Source organism: Citrus clementina, unplaced genomic scaffold (genome assembly GCF_000493195.1).
Source record: "Citrus clementina cultivar Clemenules unplaced genomic scaffold, Citrus_clementina_v1.0 scaffold_4, whole genome shotgun sequence".
Taxonomy (NCBI): Eukaryota; Viridiplantae; Streptophyta; class Magnoliopsida; order Sapindales; family Rutaceae; genus Citrus; species Citrus x clementina.
In genome coordinates, this window is record NW_006262274.1 from 19,591,475 (window position 1) to 19,611,607 (window position 20,133).

Here is a 20,133-nt window from a genome sequence, read left to right on the forward strand (position 1 = left end):
ATTTGAGTTTAAAGGGTAAAATAGTTATTTTACTAAAATTATGTTAACTTCTTAACGGCAGTAAACGATTTGGTGGACGGTAGACGTCTTTTGTCAACTTAGGGTATGCAAATGATATACGTTAAAAATATTATAGTACGTTTGATACGGAGATCATTTAAGGATATATGACTGATAATTTATCTTTTTTTTAGAAAAAAATTAATTTGAGATATTTAAATTTTCTTTTTGGATACAATGTTTTAATTTAACATACTTTCATTATTGCATTGTTTTTTGTATATACTGAATTTAAATATATACTAAAAATCGGGGTCATTTGGATACTGAATTTAAAATTTTCACAAATTTGAATTTTTTTTTCCCTTTTTGGCTAGAGAGTTGTAGATTGTATATATAATAGAATAACAAAAACTTGTCGTGTCCATCTCATTTGGGCGACCCAAATCCAAAGTTTTATAAGTTTGGGTAATTAAATAATTAAAGAAATTTTGAAAGTGTTAGATGAAATTTAGGTTTTCAAAGCACTGTAAATAGAAGATAAGTGGCGGCCGACATTGGCAAAAAGAAAAAGGCTAGAGAGAGTGGCGTAAACCTGGCAAAAATTTCAAAACTTTTGATTACACGATCACAAAGCGAAATTAATTACTCTTAAAATTTGAGGGTAAGTTTTCGACACCTCCCTCTACAATCCTGTTAATCTTATTTTTTATTTTTTATTTTCGTTGGTTGTTATTTGAGATATCCACTTATTAGAAAGATAATTATTAAGTTGTTATTGTAAGTCAATAATATTAAAATTCTTAATGTTGTTAGTCTTTAGTATTATCATTAATATAGTGGAAGGTTATATCGCACTGTGGTCCTACAGTGTTTCTCGCTTTGAGTTTTTTACGTAAAAATATGTATCTCTTGTAGTTGATTTATTGTTTTGGATTGTGTTGATTTATTTTTCTGCTTATTTATTTATAATACACATCTTATTTTTATTACACAAATAAAGAAAGAGTTTCATTTATACTTATCGTATGAGTCTCTTTCCTAACGAAACTTAATTTGAAAGTGTCATATTTTCTTTTTTATTTTACTATTTGTATTAAAAGTTCGTCAATAATTAACCAAGTTTGAATAAAACTCATTGCAAAAAATTAATTCAAGAAACGATAGAATTTTAATTAAACAGAGAATTTTCTCCCATAATACACATCCAAAGATTCAAACCTCTACTCAAAGTACTTCTCATTGGTGCACAATTTTTTTAATATGTTTTATGTTACATTCAAACAAATGGAATTTTACGTAAAATGTGACCAAACAGTTAAAAATTCTCCGTAAGTATTGTACAAAAGTCTAGTTTCGATGGAATTTCACATTTGGAATTTTTTTAGCTTGTAATTTTAAAAATAAAAAATAAAAAATCAGCTTGTATTGATGATAATTGACGTTCATAGGAAATGTATACATGTATGCTTGTATTCGATATTATGTTTATAATTTATAATTTATTTGTATTTTTCGTCGTCAAGGACAAGGATGCACCACATTGTTCATGTTAAGCCAATTCCTGGAAAAAGCCCAAACCCGGATGAAGAACCGGGAGGCCATTGAAAACGCGGGAGCCCAGGGTGGAGCCCACAAACAGACCAATCACAGGCTCTCAGCCTCTTCTTGTAAACTTAACAGTGAAGAAATTAACAGCCTCTGAAAACGACTCCAATTCCCCATTGACAAAAAAATATAGCTCGGAATTCAGAAACATCTAGTATCAGTCAGTATGCCAATCAAATTTAAATTCATTAACATCACCCAGGATGATAATAACTATGTTGCCATGAGAGTCACTAAAAATCTATTGAATTTGCGAGCGTAATATAACTTGTGGCCGCGCTTAGATAGATCAACAAGATCCGGATTCAGAGCTTTTCATTTCCTCTATCGCCTTCTTGTGGAGTGCGGGAAGATGATGCTGCATTTTCGAGAACCTGCAAAGCTTAAAACCAAAGGGGTAATTTTTCATTTCCCCCCCTCGGCTTTTCCTCGTCTTATGTAGGTTTTATTAAGTGGAATACTGTTTTTGTGGATTTTAGATAATTTTAATTTATGAAAGGTTTGATCGAGTGGAAGAGATTCCGGGCTTTTTTTTTAATATATATATATATTAGCTATGCTAACAGGTTATTTTTGAGGATGTATATGCTGCTCGTGATTCTGCTACACTTGAGAATTTGAAAGAGCTAAGCTCCAAGCGTAAAGTGATCGAGGATTCTATTAACCAGAACTGCTACATTACTGAGGCCATTGCTAGAGAGATGTCTGGAGGATTAACCTGCCCGTTTCAACAGGTTGTTTGTGTTTGGAATTAGTCCCTTTAACTCACGTATAAATTTATTGTTCTACTAATATGGAACGAATTAGTTTGGTTTCTTTCTCTTATTTGCTTTTACCCATTCTAACATGTTTCAGGATCTTCGCAAGCTTGAACAGTATCTGCCACTACTAGAAAACTTGGTTTATCATGTTGATTTGCTTGGCGGCAATCACCAGATAGCTTGGTGGACTTCAGAACTCAAGATAAGGTGGAGCAGTGCCCTTGGTGCATCATCTTTCTTTAATCTTATGGGTCCGAAATTTTATCAAATTGATAATTTACATTTTGAGCTTGGTATGGTGCTTTTCCTCTATGGTGCAATTCTTCGGGAGAGAGCTCTAGAGATTGTCCCATCAGGTTGGCATTGCTGTTTCACTAGCATGATAAATAATCATGAATATTTTGATTGTTTTGCTGCTAACTAACCTCATGGTATTGTAGATTTAGTGCAATCTGCCACTCTCTTCAGAGAAGCTGCTGGAGTTTTTCTTTATCTGTCTCAAGAAGTTTTCCCCTCTTTGCAGCCCACATTCCCTGCAGAAAGACCTCCTGAAGCTACCTCGTATATGTCCACTGTAATGAGTCTGATTTGCCTGGCTGAGGCTCAGGTAAGTGTTTTGGCTGCCTCCTGTAGTATGTTTGTTACAAGATCATGTCTTCCCAATGGCTTTAACCATTTGAGATATCTATATTTTTTGAATTCTTGACACTATTTTATTACTTTCATCGATTAATAAAATCTCTGATCTTTTTCTTGTTGGGATTTGCTTGTTATTCTGAAAATGTACTAGGCTGTTAGTATTAAGAAAGCTGAGGAAAAAGGAACTACTGCTGGCCTTTTGGCGAAGCTGCACTATGGTGTTGCAGAGATGCTTGGTGAAGCAATTGATGTTCTATATTCAGCAAACGGGCAATGCAAAGATATTTCATCACGCTTTATGGTGTGTATGCTTATCGCATGATTCTATCAAGCCTATATCTGTTTCTTCAGTCCACTAGAAGATATTAGCTAGTACTTTTAAGAATTCTGTTTTGTCATTTTCGAGAAATTTAATCTTCATTTATTGTAAATAATTGCATCACGTCATTAGAGTGGATTTAGCTTCAAATTTGATACTTATTCTTAGAAATAAAATGAGTGCAATAATAAGCTTAACTGAGAACTACTAGGACATGGTGAAATCATCGGAAGCAACTATAAAGAAATTATGAGATGAAGCAATAGCACTCCTAGCCATGCTTTGTGGTATGAAGTAATGGGTAGGGACAAAAATAATGACATTGGATGGATAAGTGTGCATATGAGAAAATTTAGAATAAGAAATAAGTCAGCTGCCAGTCACAGACAAACTGATGGAAATTTTTTGTGATGGTCTGCCATGTGAAATGGGGCCTTTCGTTGCATCAGTAATGAAGTGTTTTGATAGGAGCATTGCAGGGAAAACAAGTAGGTCAGAGAGAATGTAAAGTTAGGCATTGAAAAAAATTGTGGATTTATGTGATATACCCGGAGGATATCAGTGGAAAGTCAGAAAATCTGTGTGGCTAACCTCAAATCTCTGTCAACTAAGATGCTAAAGTTAAGTTCAGTTGATTTCATGTGCATGTATAGATACTAGCACTAACTAATGCTTTGTATCTGGGCTCTGTTTTTGATAGAATCTGCTATCGAGGACCAGCTTTTTATTTATAGAATTTGTAATTTTACTGAGACATAGTGAGTCATAGTGTGGTTTATGCTGTTATATTTTTGGTTTTAGAGAAACACTTAAATTGTTTGACTGCTGGTCTACGAAACAAGGAAGACAATAAAATGAACACATTAAAAGTTGGGTAAATAATTTTTTAATGTATTACTGGCTGCTGGCTAAGGGAACATCTGCTTCTCCTGCACAGTCATGCATCCTTTTTCTTCTCTTTTGTTGCAAATTGATGTTGCTTGATTCGATTTCAAAAACTGATGGAGATTACAAAAATGACTTTCTCCTTGCTCTCTCTATTGATTGGACAAGGAGTATCTCCTTATTGGAGCTGACAGATGCTCCTTTTAATGTGTACAGGAATTCATATGGTCTTGCAAAGCTCTTCATGAATTAAGAAGTCAGAAATATCTAGCAGAAAGTCTAAAGGATGCTGGTCAAGTTGGGATTGCTATTGGAATTTTACATGATGCACTGATCAATGTGAAAAAGAAAATGCCAGGAGAGGAGTCTCATAAATCAATTTTCAGAAAAGAAGTAGATGTTGCTGCCGATATGCTCACCAAGTGTGAACGTGAGAATGAATTTGTCTGGCAACAGAAGATTGCTAGTGGCGATGAGTTGCCATTACCACAAGGTAACAAAATCGTGAATGCTAAGCCTTACCGTCCCAAAAGATGGGAAAGAGAACTTGCTTTCAAGATATAAATATACCAAGAACCATCTTCTGTGCAGTGTCTGTCTTGTTTGGACTTTGCTGGAAAAGGTCATTAAGCAGGATTAATGTAATATTTTAAGGATTATAAGTTTCTCTCTTCAGAACATTCTTGAACGTTTTAAAGATTGGACGAAGGCCTTACGGCTGAAGAAAAGACGCTGAAGGCCTTGGCTTTGGGTCTTCAACTTGCATGACCAAAGACTTTGTGTAGTTTTGCTGAAAATGATAGATCATAGTCTCTCTCTCTCTCTCTATCTCCCTCTCCCTCGCCCAGTCTCTTTGTGCATCTTAATTGAATTCTAGGAAAGGTGCTATCATGCCTTTCTCGGCCTTTCAGCTAAGATCAAAGTGTAGAAAAATGCTATTGATATTATTACGTCACTCTTCTATTTTCTCATCGAAACTACACTTAAAGTGCATATTTTTACACTTATCTGAGCATCCCATCACATTTGAAAGCAGGATTCTTCTATGTCAGGTTAATCGAAAAGGCCATGGGAAGAAACTATTGCATGTACAGCGGCATTAGTAATAGGCAACTTCATGGATACCATTATTCAACCATGCAGATCAAATTTGTTACTTAGTTAAAGCCAGTTATGAGCAAGAATCAGGCAAAAGTTAAACAAATTTGCTCCACACAGATCAATTTATTTATTCATGATATTCACATATGCAACTTTTACAGTGTTAGAGCTACCGCGTCCATTTTTTTATTTTATTTTATTTTTATTATTTATGGGCATGTTACAGTAAGTATTTGGATGCCATGAAAAGAGATTTTATTGCGGTCACTCTTGTCAACAGTGTCGTCGTAAAAACAGTTTAACTGTATTTTCTGACAGGATCCGGTTAAAAACTTGAAATCATGCGGCAAAATCCCGCTTTCCATTTAAATAAATAATTGTCACTTTTGAAATATACATATATGTATATAGACATATAAGGGTCATCGACTCATCGTATGCCAAGTGGCAGAGTTGAAGCCGGTTAAATCATCTATGAATATGATGATATTTAGATTAACACAATAACACGTCACCTTTTGCTTGGTTGAAGAAAGTGATTAAAAAACGATAGCACAGAAAAAAGAACAAAAGAAGGCAAGGAGACGGTGATTCGCGGGAGGACGCAGCTCCGTACCGGTACGCAACAATGTTAACAGGCTTCCACTGCAACACTCTTCCCTTCAGTTGCTTACCGAGCAGGCGCAGCAGAACAAGAACCACGGATATAATACTCTCCGCGTTATCAAAAACTCCCCGTTTCACTTCAGCTTGTCGGAGTTCAGTTCCCATCCATCCCACCGCGTTCAATTTCCCAACAAGAAGATTCAGCAAGGTGGTTTCTGCTTTAGTTTCTGAGGAGAATGCTGTTGCCACTGATGTGTTTAAGCTCACTTACTTAGAGGTGGGTTTTCATTGTTTTATTTTACATATAGCTCTTTTATAGCTTTAATTGATTGGGAATTTTTGTTGATTTTGTGCCTTTTGTTTTAACTTTTTTGGTTTAGGGAAACAGTTGGTTGTGGGATTTGGACGGGGTGAAAGTGTTGGTTGATCCAATCTTGGTGGGCAACTTGGATTTTGGTATTCCTTGGCTTTTTGATGCTGGCAAGAAATTCTTGAAGAGTTTCCAGGTTTCTTTTTTTTCTTTAAATTAACTGTCATCCAAGACATATGCAGAATTTGTTTGAAAATTAATTAGATTGTTCTGATTGGGATGAAAACTTTAGTGCAGCTTAGTGATCTTCCACAAGTTGACTGTTTATTGATTACTCAAAGCCTGGATGATCACTGTCATTTGAAGACCCTTAAGCCACTTTCTAAAATGTCTCCTAATCTTAAAGTCATTGCTACTCCCAATGCCAAGACTCTGCTCGATCCCCTTTTCCAAAATGTGAGTGATTTATTATTCACTTTTGGTATTTTTCATTGATTATTTTTTTTAATTATTATTATTGATATGTAGTTCTTGTCACTGACATTTAGTTCTTTCGTGTGTATAGTTGAATGAATGAAAATGAAAATCAAATGGTCATTGAGAAAGAAATAATGACACTGTTAACTGATTGTTTGTTCACATTTTAGCCAAACTCTTATTTCTGTGTAGCTGTTGGTAAAGGAAGATGTTGGCTCATTTTGGTGATCTACCCTTTGTTTGCATCCAAGGAATTCTAATAAATTTATTTGTATGAACTAATGCCAAAAAACAAAATATGGCTTTTTTTTTTTTAATTTTAAGTGAAACTTACTTTATAGCCAATATGTAGACAAATCAATCTAGATGGATTGGTGGTTAACCACTTAACTACTTAACTTCATAACTTCAACTCTGGCCTTCCCAAAATTCCCTTTTTATACACTACAATTGGGAAGTGGTGATAATTTGATTTAGGGCTGTTGTTTTTGCTTTTTTTTTTTCTCTTTTGGGGATGATTTCAGGACTTTTTTGTCAAATATATATGCCAAAACCTCTTGTTTGATGCCTTCACATCGTACAACACTGTGGACAGCTTGTACACTTTTATTTCAGAATGAGAGATGAGACGCCCTCATGCGAGTATTTTCATGACTGTTGTTTTCCCTAAAGCAATACATGGTATAAGCATGAGAGGCAATCTTATGGAACACACCCATTATCTATAAATTTTAAGAATTAGCCAATGTCTGAATTTGAGTTAGGTATAAGTCACTCATAAAATTCTTGCAGGAGATGGTGACAGTATTTACTAAGTGTCCACATTAATTTGGGTTCTAGGAATTCTTTACTCAGTCGTTTCTTACAGTATTTGGAGCGATACTTTGTTGCACTTGAAACTCTTGTTGAGTTAGTGCAATATTGTTTAAGGGAGTAACAGAAAAATAATGAGTATTATCTGTATGTGATCCTACTCATTTGCCTCTTCAATGTATTCTCACGATGCTGTAGTTTGCATATGCCATGAAGGAGGTATATTGTGAACAAAAGCATCTCAAAGTGTTCAACAAAAATTGTTCCAAACCCTGTGCACACATTGAGGGATTTCTCTGTTTCCAATTTTTTTTTTTTTGGGAAAAAAAAAGGGTTTCCTATTAGTCATTTATCTTTTAAATTTTAATTTCAGAACCTTACAGGTTACATATGTAGAACCCGGTCAGAGCTCTGAAATTGAAGGTAGAAATGGTTCCAAACTCAGAGTCAAAGCGACTGCTGGCCCAGTTCTGGGTCCTCCCTGGCAACGCCCTGAGAATGGGTAAATCTTTAACAAAAGTTTTGTGATGTGTCTGTAAGCAGGTTCTGATCTTAAGTCTATTTTCAAACAATTGTGGTCCCTTATTTATTTGTCCCCTTCTGTACTACTTTCTTTTAGTTTGATTAGTTTGAAAATTCAAGATTTTATCCTTCAGGGTTTTATGTATCATGCAGGTATCTCGTCAATTCTTCACAAGGCCAACTGACTCTTTACTATGAACCCCACTGTGTATACAATCAAAATTTTCTAGAGAAGGAACGGTCTGACATCGTCATTACCCCCGTCATAAAGCAGCTTCTTCCTAAATTTACTTTGGTTTCGGGACAAGAAGATGCAGTTAAACTTGCTAAGCTGCTGCATGCCAAGTATTCATCGATAACCTCAGCCTTTGAAGCTAAGGCAACAACAATTTATTGTGTGCTTATGTATTTTATTTCCTCCTCTGTTTTACAGGTTTATTGTGCCAATGAAAAATGGAGATCTTGATAGCAAAGGGTTTCTTGCGAGTATAATTCAGAGTGAAGGGACAATTGAATCATTCAAGGTATAATATGAAATTGCTTAAAAGGAGATGAGTTGTGAAATCCATTTGTTACCTCATAAGATGTAAGAAAATAAATGTTATGATGCTGATGAAGGTATGCTTTTGATTCGGAAGCTATTACATCCAATCAACTTCCTGAGTTGATTCCTTCCAAAAACTGTCATTTGAATTGTCCTCCACATAGCACCTTCTGATGGGGAAATTTTGAGTTTGTTCCTTCCAGTCTGTAATGTTTCAAGTTTTCCCTCTGAGATTTAGCTTGCATAGAGAAGAATGAAGTCTGACTTCTGCTTCACTAACTATGATGTAAATGGAATAAGAAACAATAGGGACTTACTACAGTTATTTTACCAAATTACTGATAATTCAAAGGATATATGTAAGATGATCCCTCCATTAACTCTAATAATTTTCTCCCTGACATCTGGTTTATGATAGGCTGTGCTGTGTGCTCATATGAACCACCATGCGGTGAATCGTTATATTAATTGGGAAATACCTTAATCCTTGGTAGTGTGGCATCTGCTATGTGTGAAAACACAGTAGATAGTGTTAAAAGATACTATAGTATCTTGCGCCAATATTCATGTATGGGAAACCTTTTTGCCTTTGCTTTTGCTATATCATCTTGTTAACTTCACCAAACTCCAACATGAAAATTGCCTGCCTTCTAGTCTATGTTCCGGATTGGACGTTAGTGATATTTAGACGAAAATTTGTGTAATCAGTTAATATAATTCTTCTGTTTTGGACAGTGCAAAATTTACAAATGCTATGACAGAAAGTTCTGTTACAGTTGTTGAATGAATCAAGGATAGTGTCAGATCTGTTAGGACTGATTTGCAGATGGTAATTGAGATTATCAATCAAGTTTGATTGATTTAGTTTATTTTCCATTTAACTTTGCTTATTACTCGTGCCTTTTCCTCACGAGAGAGTGATGGTGTTGTAGATTCAACTTTCAAGTTGTTCCTATAATATATATGTATATCGGATATTGATGGAATGAACTTTGCTTAACGCAGGAACTTCTATCGAAGGAACTACCAGATGCACAATTACTAGAGCCCACACCCGGTGAACCTCTAGAAATTCCAGCACCTTCAGATAATCCATAGAGCCCCTTTCCTTCATATAACATCTGAATACAACTGCAGTTTCTTCATATTGTGTATATCAGAGTAATTAACATATCTCTTAGCAGTGTTCTGTTACTTCCATTTATTTTTTATGCCCGTTCCAGTTGCTGCTACATTTTCTTTGCGAATTTCAGCTAAATTTGTGGCTTTTGTTTTAAGAGGAACCGTAAACTGAGACCCGGGCAAAAATTAAATCCTTGCAGCTAGTGTCTATAATTCTATCTGCAATGTCAAAATCTAATAAGAAAAATTATAATTTGTCTGTCCAATTTTTAGGAGGAAGTGCACAATAAAAACACTAATCTCGGTTCATTTAATGTCTTAAAAAAATCCTTAGATAAAAAAGATAATTGCTTGAGGATGCCTGGGAATTCTGAAGTACCGATTTTCTGGAGTGGATTTTGGATTCTGTTTTAGCTGTTACTGCAGGGTGCTTTCTTATTAATTATCTTATTGGCTGGTCGGATCATGATTCTTTGACGACATAACTTTTGTATTGAGTAAAAATTTAATTTAAGTGGTGATTAATAGTTAATAAATATTAAAACCAACACATAATTTATTTATATATTACTATTAAAAAACATATGACAAATAATTTTTAAAAACTTGAGAGTTAGGAGATGATCTTATCAATAATTGTTTCAGAAAAAAAAAAAACAATTTTTTGTAGTTGTCATTTTATTTTGCTAATCCTTTCACAGTTTCGTCTTTGGTAACTTTTAACATCAAACAAAAGAATGTGAGAAATTATTTTTCAGTTCATGGTGAACACAATTCCTTCTTTTGTTTTATTGGCAAGATACGTCATATCCCTCTAGCTTTTTAGCTGGTTATTTTATTTAATTATTTTTTACCCTTGGGATTTTTTGTACCTTAATAAAAACTAAAAGATGCTAAATACATCTTGGAGGTATATGGCGTATGAAACCCAAATATTTGGCCCAAAAGGAATAATAATAATAATAAAAACCTTAAAATACAACGTGAAAGTATATGGCGTATGAAAGCAAAGCATTGAGTGATCAGGAAAATCTCAGCATTGAGTGATCAAAGTTTCTTATTCAGGAATCTACCGTCTTAAGTCAGCTTAGGGTTTTGATTCCACTTAGTAGTTCTTTATCATTTTTACCTACAAAGTCACGAGGCAATTGTAAAGTAAATTCGAATGCTCCAAATTGGCCACATTGCACAATTTCACTCTCAAGTCAATGTTAATCTTTTCTTTCTTTCTTTCTTTCTTTCTTTCTTTATCTGCATGTTGCAACTGGCACCAAACAAATCACACAAGATCGGCGGCACGGCCTAGCTGTAGCTTTAATAGTGCACCTAAGCCAACCCCATCGAAATCAAAGCATGATGCATGAAATAATGAAAATTATTTATATTTACATAATAACATATAATAAAGTGTTGACTCAACTCTGGTGATACGGAATACACATGTTTTTGTTATGAGATTCAATAAAAAAAAAAAAAAACATATTCTATTTTCTTTCTTTTTTGGGTTTAGGTCATTCGAATAATATTCCCACATTTCCTAAAAAAATTCCATCATCATCTACTAATGAAACGCGAAATGACTTTTGTGTACAACTCTTCATAACAAATCCCCATTTTTATGTTGGTTTTTAAGGGCTTGCAAGAGGCATTTGGCCCTTAGATTCATTGAAAGGACGCATTTGGCTATCTATCTATATCTTTGACAAATTTTAAAAATACAATGCCTAAAGTGCTCGGAACTCCCTCGTTCCATGGATCCGTGTGTGTCTATCTTTATACAAACTACTACTAGAATTAAACTAATCACAATTTCGCAATACACCCAAACGGGTTTTTCTTGCCTACTCCTACTCCACCTACTCGCATACATCACAACACCAAATTTAACCCGATCGACGAATCATACCCGTCTGATCTTTTTCCAGTCACAGTCTATAATCACCCGGAGATCATCATACATGATCAGAAACGCATCAAATGGCCTCAAGGGCAATTTTCTTGCGGCACCCAAGTCACAGATTTATATGTTTGTACATATAAGAGCATACACCAAACGCTCTCCTTTTTAATTTAAAATTGAAGCTGAAATAATGGAAGCAGAATCTTCGACAAGGCAAGATTCCGAGGATCAGAATATCTTCTCCAGTCCATCTCACCAAGAAGATAAGTTAAAAAAAAATGGAGAATATACTTTAGAACTAGATGATAACCTATGTGCAAAACTTTAGTATTATTCAAATCAATAAATGTTAAACAAAATCTAACCAAAAATTTAAAAAAAAAAATGGAAATATGCCTAAGTTCCTAGAATATTCCATGTGGACCATATACCATAACATTTGCAACGTACTACATTTTGTTTTTATTTATTAGAAACGGTGCCTAATGCGATGAGATTACAACCACAGCTTTGTCCTCATGTGTCTTGTGTAATTGTGTTGTCAGAAAAATAATTATATTCTTGGGCCCCCGTATGGGCCTCGTTGCACTCAAATAATCAAGTCGCCACGTTTTCCAAGTGGACCATGTAACAATCAATTAAAAACAGTTGTAACCAACTGTACATTAATGTTCTTGTTCATGATAATTCGATGCTTAACTATTGGTTTTAATCTTGATTAAGATTATTAAGATTAGAAACAAGTAACAACACTCGGTTTTTTTTTTTTTTAATAACTTCTGCTAGAGAAGTTATGATTAGATATCTTCTTCGCAATTGTTGTCTTGTACTTGGAAGAGAGGGCATAGGGTTTGGAGCTTGAAGTGATATGCTAAACAAATCACCAAAACATTCAAATTTGGTGATGACTTTAGATCTTGTTCTTTTAAGTTTTGTCATTCTAAGGCTCAAGGCTATTATTTGTACTTTCTTCCATCTAGCACGATATTATAGAGAGGGATGCGTATTATTTTTTAAAAAAAAATAATCGGACGGAAATAAATATAGCTGTCATAGAGAAAGTCTTAAATGAGCTGGAATGTATCATTATAATATTTGTTGTTGTTTGTTTTGTTTGTCCACTAAAATAAAGTCAAGTATATTTATCTCTATAAATTTTAATATATATCTCTCTCAATTATTTCATCTTGTTCAACACAATTTAAAAAGTTTGTAGCACATTTGCTTATCTTTTGCCGTTTGTTTAATTAATTGTCTGTTAGGTCCATCTCCATTTACTTTTATTGTTTTCATCCCAACAGTGTTCAAGTTACATGTGAAAGTTGATTCCTATCGATCAAAGCAATTTTTGCTTGTCAAACTTTCAAGAGTAGACGGCGAAACGCGCGGGGGGGAAAGAAAAAAAAAAAAAGAGAGAAAGTAAAGAAACCAAGAATGGGTGTGAAATGATAGAAGCTATCAACAGAATCTCAACTATTATTTACTGTTTTTAAAAATGGGAGAATGCATAGTCAATGTTCTAACAAAGAAATGAACCAATTTAATAATTGTATCAAAACCATTCACATTAACACAATATAAGAGGAGTGGGAAAAATTTGGACAAAGTCGCCTTGCAACTAATTTGCTAACCTCTTACCTCAAGAGATTCATAAAAATGTTAGCCCGAATCCCTCTTCATTTCTTGTTTTCACATCCTTTCCTCTTTGACAAAGAAAGATCGTTCAAGAATCATATGAGCCTTGAATCTTGATTTATACGGAAACGTATTTTCTAAGGGGGGCAACACTTTCCCAACCGAAAAGATTTCATTACATCTCTCAATTTCTTGAACAAGAAGGTTTCCTACAAGTCAAGATTCTTTTATTGATTATTTTCGAATCTGTGACAGATCTTCAACTTTTTTATGACTAAAGAAAAAATAAAAAAGATTATTCCAAATTTGTCTATTAAGCTTCAGACTTTTGCTAGACATGTCATTAATGACCTACTTGTATCTTGTTGGCTAAGGTAAAAAGATGATCCCACCCCATGGTGTAACAACAAATATCGTCTTCTCTACACTTCATTCCATTTGAGATATATATTTTCTGAAATAACTTTTGAGATATGTAACATTTCCATAAACTAGCATTTAAATAGCCGGTAAATGAAATTTATTCCTTCACTATATTAGTTTATGGAAACAATTTGGTGGTGGACTACAAGGATACTTATTCAAGAAGGCTGACAGTCACTTTGCAATGTATCCAGCTATAACTCTTATCAAGTTTTACACTCCAAAAACAAGAAGAAAAATTGTCATGTGATATAGAAATTTCTACTAGCAAGCTTTGTTACAAAAATTTTACACCATTCTGTTTCTACGGATGCTAGAACACAGGGGAAGTTGTGGTGGTATGCGTAGAGGAAGATGTAGCCGGAGAATTAGCATGATGGCCACCGTCACTATGACTGCCCCTTTCTTCTGATTGTAAGTGCTCGGATTGTGTCTGTTGAGATATTTGCACTACTGATGCTGAAGATTGAGGTACTGCAGGCGGTGGTGCAGCTACCGGTGCATAGATTCCGTTGCTTGTGGCAATAGAGCCTGCTTCCCCTGGGGCTTTGGCAGCAACTGCTGCATATTCAGGCGCTTGCACCCAAATGCCTCCGACCACCACAAATTGGGGCGCTTGTGGGTTGCCACCGTTGTGCATTGCCGGACTTGGTCTCCTTGTGTGCAGACGATATTTCTGAAACAATTGAAAAGATAAACAACATTAAGACTATGCTTGATATCATTGCTAAGAAGTTACAGTTATGATTGAAGCAAAACAGATTTGAGATTGCAACAAATTAATCACTATTGCACTGTCATAATCATATATACAAGATGAAAGGAATCTAATAAAGGATATTCCACGCCAAAAACCTATAGCAATTTCATAATTGGACAAACATTTGAAATTGATAGAGAAGAATACATCTTCAATTTGATATCTTAGGACTAATCTCGACCATTCAATTATTGCTACATCGAGGTAACTTGAGTTCCTTATGTTCCACCAATATGAATGCAGTATTATTTTCATCAATTAGACTACATCTTCATGATAAAATCCATCCTAAGTATATACATAAATACACACTAACAACATTTTTAAACGGAAATTGATAAACCCAGGTACGGTTTTTAATACGGTGAGTTTCATGAGCAGTGAGCGATTAATAAAGATACTGACCTGTAGATGGCTCTTGACTTCATCATTAGTAAGCCCATCAACATTCATTAGCTCCCTAATTTGCTTAGGCGTAGCAGCTGCAAACACATTCAATACCAAATAAATCCTCATATCGATCAGCACCAAAATTCAAAATCCAATTCAATCCCATTAAAATAAAACACACACACACACACACACACACACAAAACCAATAAACACATACCATGTGAGCCACCGAGTTGTTGAAGAGCATGCAAGAACCGTCTATGCAATTCAGGCGACCAAGAGCGCCTTTGCTTTCTTTGAGGCTGGCCCTCTTTATCTTTATCTTTATCATTTTTTTCACCTTTACCAACCGCAGTGTCCGTTGTGGAACTAGCAGCAGCCGTTGGGACCGGAGTATTAACTTTTCCCAGTCTTTGTTGTTGGTCCTTCTTTTCCCCACATTTTTCTCTGTGAAATGGCTGAAATGCACCTCCACTTCCATTTCTCTTCACTTCAACCACTGTGGCTTTCCTAGGCACCACCTCCTCCTGCGACAATTTCACTGACTAATTAATTCATAAAGCTTTTTACGTTTTAGTTTATTAATTCCCTAACAAAAGGGTCAGAGGGTAACGAGCTCGGGATGTTTTCGAAGCAGTACCTCTTTAGGTTGTGGATCTGGGGATTGATTCCACAATTGGACAGATCTAAGCCAGTCTGATTTTTTCTTGTCACTGTTCTTTTCTTTTTCCCTATTATTGTTTGTAGTAGTAGGCCTGTTTGAATGTCGGTCATCATTATCATTATCATTATCATCATGGGATGAACTCCTTTTGATAGGAATAAATTCTTCCAGGATAGGACCGTCACTTGATGTTTGCTCCGAACACTCCGATTGTACATGCATGTACTCGGTCGTCGTACCGGATAACTCCCTCCTGCATGCTTGAATTGCTGCACCCACCACCAGTACCCACCCAATTAAAAATCCATTAAACTCAATCACCTCTCTTCTTAAAATCCAACCAAACCAAAAATATTTTCAAAAACAAAACATACCTTGCGTTACGAGCTCCAAGCACAAAGGAAGTTCGCGTTGAAAGACTTGAATCTTTCGTTTTTCTTCTTCTAAGGCTTCCACATACTCGTGACACCTCTGCATTTTTTCCGCGTAATCCATGGTGTCTGACTTTATGTTGGTGAAAAAGTTTAGATTATGGAGAGAGATGGGTGTAAATGGTGGTTAATATAAGAAGGTGGGGTATGAGACAAAGCATAGAGGGATCCGAACAGGTGAAAGTAAAATCAACGGTGACAGCAGAGGAATAAAGGATCCGAGCAGAATCAAGAAATGGAATAAACTTAGGAACCCAGATAGAAAAATTAGATAGATAAAAATCGTATTTAATTTTGTATGAATTTGAAGGGAACGAGAGGAAGATCCAACGGCAAAGATGAAGCGTAGCGAATAAATCGAAGTCGGGGCGTCGCGTAACAAAAACGAATCTTTCGATTAAAAATTGAAGCTGTTGTGTTAGAGAGAGAGAGAGAGAGAGAGAGAGAGTGGTGGGTTTGTTTATATAAGGGATGAGAGAGATAGGGTTGAATATTCCAGGTTGTGATTCGCTTTTCGTCTCTTCTGTGCGGGCTGGCAATTACGTCACCACCTTTCTCACCTCCTACACAGATAAGATCAAATGACTCTCTCTCTCTCTCTCTCTCTATCTAATCTTCCTATGAATACACGTTCTAATAATACCCGGTACAACTTTACTGCCACGTCACTTGTTATCTTACGTGTCAAATCGAAAATGAGCAAGCACACGGAAACGTCGCAGGGGCGTCCTTATAGTAATTTAATTGTATTCGGGCATTTTGGGAAATTTGGATTATCTTTATGTCTTCGATTGGAATATTCTTTGGATGGTGAGGAATCACGAGAGCGATCTGCAAGGAAAGAATCTCGTGAGCGTGCACGCACACACACTGCCCACGCCGCGTCTGATTAGGTCTACAGGAAATGTGATCGTGGCTTTTCACGCCCTTTAAGGGCCAACTTTGCTTTATCTTAACCCGCCCTTACCCACTATTCCTTGTTTCACGCTTCGGTGACTTATTTGCACAAGCCATCGCAGAGTCAGGGCGCGTGTGAATTCCGTTGCCAGCAAAAGTCGGACACGTAGCGATGGGTGGAGGGCCCACGTTTTCTTTAACGGTGGCGAATTGTTACTTCTGATTGAAGGGCCCCACTTTTGTTTATGGAGTACGCACGAAACTGTCGGGACAACTAGTTACTTTCACACGATGGAAATGATCTTATTACATCTAATTGTCAGTCTTGCATCAATGAATTTTTATCGCTTTACATCTTAATCTTACATCTTATTGCTCATTTGAGTGATGAGTGAGCTATTAAATTTTTTATAAATTTATTTTGTATAAATTAATTTGACATTAACCTATTAATTGAATAAATATATAAAATAATAAAATAAATTATTTGAATTAAGAAATGTTTAATTTAATTGACTTAATCATGCCACATTAATTTGTACCAAAAAAAATTTATATAAGAGTTTGTACGTATATTATTACTCTTTCCTTTGAATGCGAGGATTTTTAGTTTTGGCTTTAGATAAATACTAATTTTCATTAGTCATTATTCCATTGTAATAATTCCTTATCTCCCTTTCAGAAAAACAAAATAGAACTCATTATCCCTTGTATCACTTGGCACTCGATAAACTTATCTATCAGATACTTAGGTTGATGATAATAATTATAATAAAAAAGTCTTCTCAAAGATTTTCTTTGCCTAATATTATAAAATGTCCAGCTAAAAGTTAAAACCTAAATCCGACATATTGAATTTGAGGTCCAACTTAAAAGTATGAAATTAAAGAAAACAATAAAAAAATTGTCTCCTAAACCCATATGAAAAATTGAACCAAAAGATTAAGAAGTGCATTGAGCTTGTTTCAACAAAATAAATAAATAAATAATAAAACAAAGCAGCTATTTAAGAAATGAAAAAGAATTAATAATATATGAATTTTCAAATTTGAACAGTGTGATTCTATGATTTTGATTAGCAATTTGATGAAACGAAGGTTGTGAACTATACAATCTTTTAGTAGAGTCGTATATTTCATTAATGATGCGTTTACTTCATGGGAATAATAATAATAATAATAACAACAATAATAATGATAATATTGTTAATAATGATAATAGTAATAAAAATAAAAATAATTAATAATAACTAAAATAATAAAATTAATGAAATTTAATAATAATAATAATATAATTATTAATGATATTTAAAATAATAAAATTATTTTGTGATTTGAATAAGTGTAATTTAGAAAATATGAAAAAATTAAAAGGATAAAAAAATAAATTTATATTTTATTTTCATTCTCACATTCTCATTCCCAACCCCCCATAGGAATGATATTCTCATTCTTTATTTCTAAATTATGTGGGACTCACGTAATTTATTCCATTCTCAAATTCAATTTTGTTAAGTAAATTTAATTTTAATTCTCATTTTTTATTTCAAGAAGTAAACACACGATAAGTGAATAGAGATAAATGATTGATGAAACGATGAACATGAAAGTTAAAGAGAATGCAGAGATAACAATTTATATTTGACAGCACATGAAAAAACTTTTTGTCATGCACATTTCCCTCCAGTGTGAGATGAAACATCAACCGCCGTCCGTCCATTGTCGTGACGGTAAATGTCTTGTCCATCGCTGGTCCCCAATTCACAATTCACGTGATTGATAAAAAATTTCAAATTTTCGTTTTCACCCACACCCAGTCAATATGTGGAAGCCATTAATAATATAGATTGGCAACCGATCACTTTCCATTGGCATTTATTTGATATGGTCCAGTGTTTTGTGTGGGCTAGTAATCATTGATTTTCTTTTCAAATGTTCAGGAAAGTTTTTGATAAAAATACCAGCATTAGTTAAAACAACATGTCAAATTTAATCCACAAATATTAATAACAAAAATAAATATAAGTGTAAAAAATTACTTCTTTTTTTTTTTTTAAATTATATAGATAACTATAACAATGTTGAGGTACTAGTTAGCCATCTGTGTTCTGGATTTGTTATAACAAACAAACCCAGAATTTTCCCGCCACTGTAACAACCAATAACGCCCTTGAGCACATGGTGTCTTCGTACTTTGAATAAGTAAAAACCAAAATGATCTTCATGTTGGTCGTTTTATGCTAACGCCTAACAAGTATACACATCATGTGATTGGCGCATGTTCTACTTCTTATAAATTCGACTACATTGCGTGGCTGTTATTTACTACATGTCTACTCCAACCCACGTCATACACAACTGAGAACACAATTTGACATGATGAAATCAGTTTTATGTTCACACTTCAACATAGTTTAATATGAATTTAATTCTTATTATAATTGGCCCAAAAAGGGGTCATTATTACTTTTTTAAATAATTAAGGGACAGTTTGGTAATGCATTTACTTTTAAAATAATTATTATTAGTTGCACAACATAAATTACTAACTGTGGAGAGAATGAGTTAAATGTTTGGTAAAATTTATTTTTACAAATTGTGCGAGTATTAAAAACAGTCGTATATGCTTAATAATGTAAGACTACATATGACTAAAATAAATAAAATATTAAATTATATACATATATAATAATTGATAATTGAAATAAGTATTTTATTTTATTAATTGTATTTTTAATTTTATCATCTCAATTTTATTAGTAACAATAATATTATTTTTAAATGTAATGATTTTAATTTATAATTGAATAAAGATAATTTTAGATTTTCATAAGATATGTTATGATATATATGAAATAACAGTCCTAAGTGAGTCATAAATAGAGTATTAAAAACAACAATCAATGATTATGGGCATTTTGTCTTTGCTTAATTTGTTTGTCTGTTTGTTTGTTTTTTTCCTGGGAAACAGAAACGAAAATAACATTTGCTTGAGGCAAAGATGGTGAAGTTAGTAGATAGGACTTTAATTCGAAACTTAACAATTAAAATATATATATATAGACGATAAATAGAACGAAGTACAGTGAAAAAGCTGCAATCAATATTAAATAAAAATAAAATCCTAATCAAGGCTAAGACCAGGCAGTGACATGCCAAGCGATTCAAGCTTTTGGAGTCAAATCACCAATCTCTGTAATGATATGCCAAATTGACATTTATAATGGTGTCAAAAAATTTAAGGCTCTAAAATGGGCTCATATCCCGGCCCATTTTCCATATCAGATGAGCCTTTTCTCTGTGTTCCATCTAAATCATCAAAGG

At 34.2% G+C, this 20,133-nt stretch overlaps 3 protein-coding genes across 3 annotated transcripts; 2 read left to right on the plus strand and 1 right to left on the minus strand.

Moving 5' to 3' along the window:
* The first annotated feature begins 1,652 nt into the window (after positions 1 to 1,652).
* On the plus strand, positions 1,653 to 5,206 carry LOC18044566. The gene is made up of 6 exons (XM_006437663.2): positions 1,653 to 2,005; positions 2,175 to 2,342; positions 2,464 to 2,725; positions 2,810 to 2,976; positions 3,160 to 3,309; positions 4,429 to 5,206. The coding sequence occupies exons 1-6, from the start codon at positions 1,961 to 1,963 to the stop codon at positions 4,774 to 4,776; spliced, it is 1,140 nt and encodes a 379-aa protein (XP_006437726.1). The 5' UTR covers positions 1,653 to 1,960; the 3' UTR covers positions 4,777 to 5,206.
* A 600-nt stretch (positions 5,207 to 5,806) lies between these two features.
* On the plus strand, positions 5,807 to 9,903 carry LOC18044567. Its single transcript, XM_006437666.2, has 7 exons — positions 5,807 to 6,196; positions 6,300 to 6,425; positions 6,527 to 6,685; positions 7,903 to 8,021; positions 8,195 to 8,386; positions 8,475 to 8,565; positions 9,591 to 9,903. The coding sequence occupies exons 1-7, from the start codon at positions 5,942 to 5,944 to the stop codon at positions 9,681 to 9,683; spliced, it is 1,035 nt and encodes a 344-aa protein (XP_006437729.1). The 5' UTR covers positions 5,807 to 5,941; the 3' UTR covers positions 9,684 to 9,903.
* A 3,853-nt stretch (positions 9,904 to 13,756) lies between these two features.
* On the minus strand, positions 13,757 to 16,480 carry LOC18044568 (transcription factor HHO3). The gene is made up of 5 exons (XM_006437667.2): positions 15,857 to 16,480; positions 15,459 to 15,751; positions 15,036 to 15,345; positions 14,831 to 14,907; positions 13,757 to 14,341 (listed from the first exon to the last, which is right to left on the minus strand). The coding sequence occupies exons 1-5, from the start codon at positions 15,975 to 15,977 to the stop codon at positions 13,979 to 13,981; spliced, it is 1,164 nt and encodes a 387-aa protein (XP_006437730.1). The 5' UTR covers positions 15,978 to 16,480; the 3' UTR covers positions 13,757 to 13,978.
* Between the last annotated feature and the right edge of the window lie 3,653 nt (positions 16,481 to 20,133).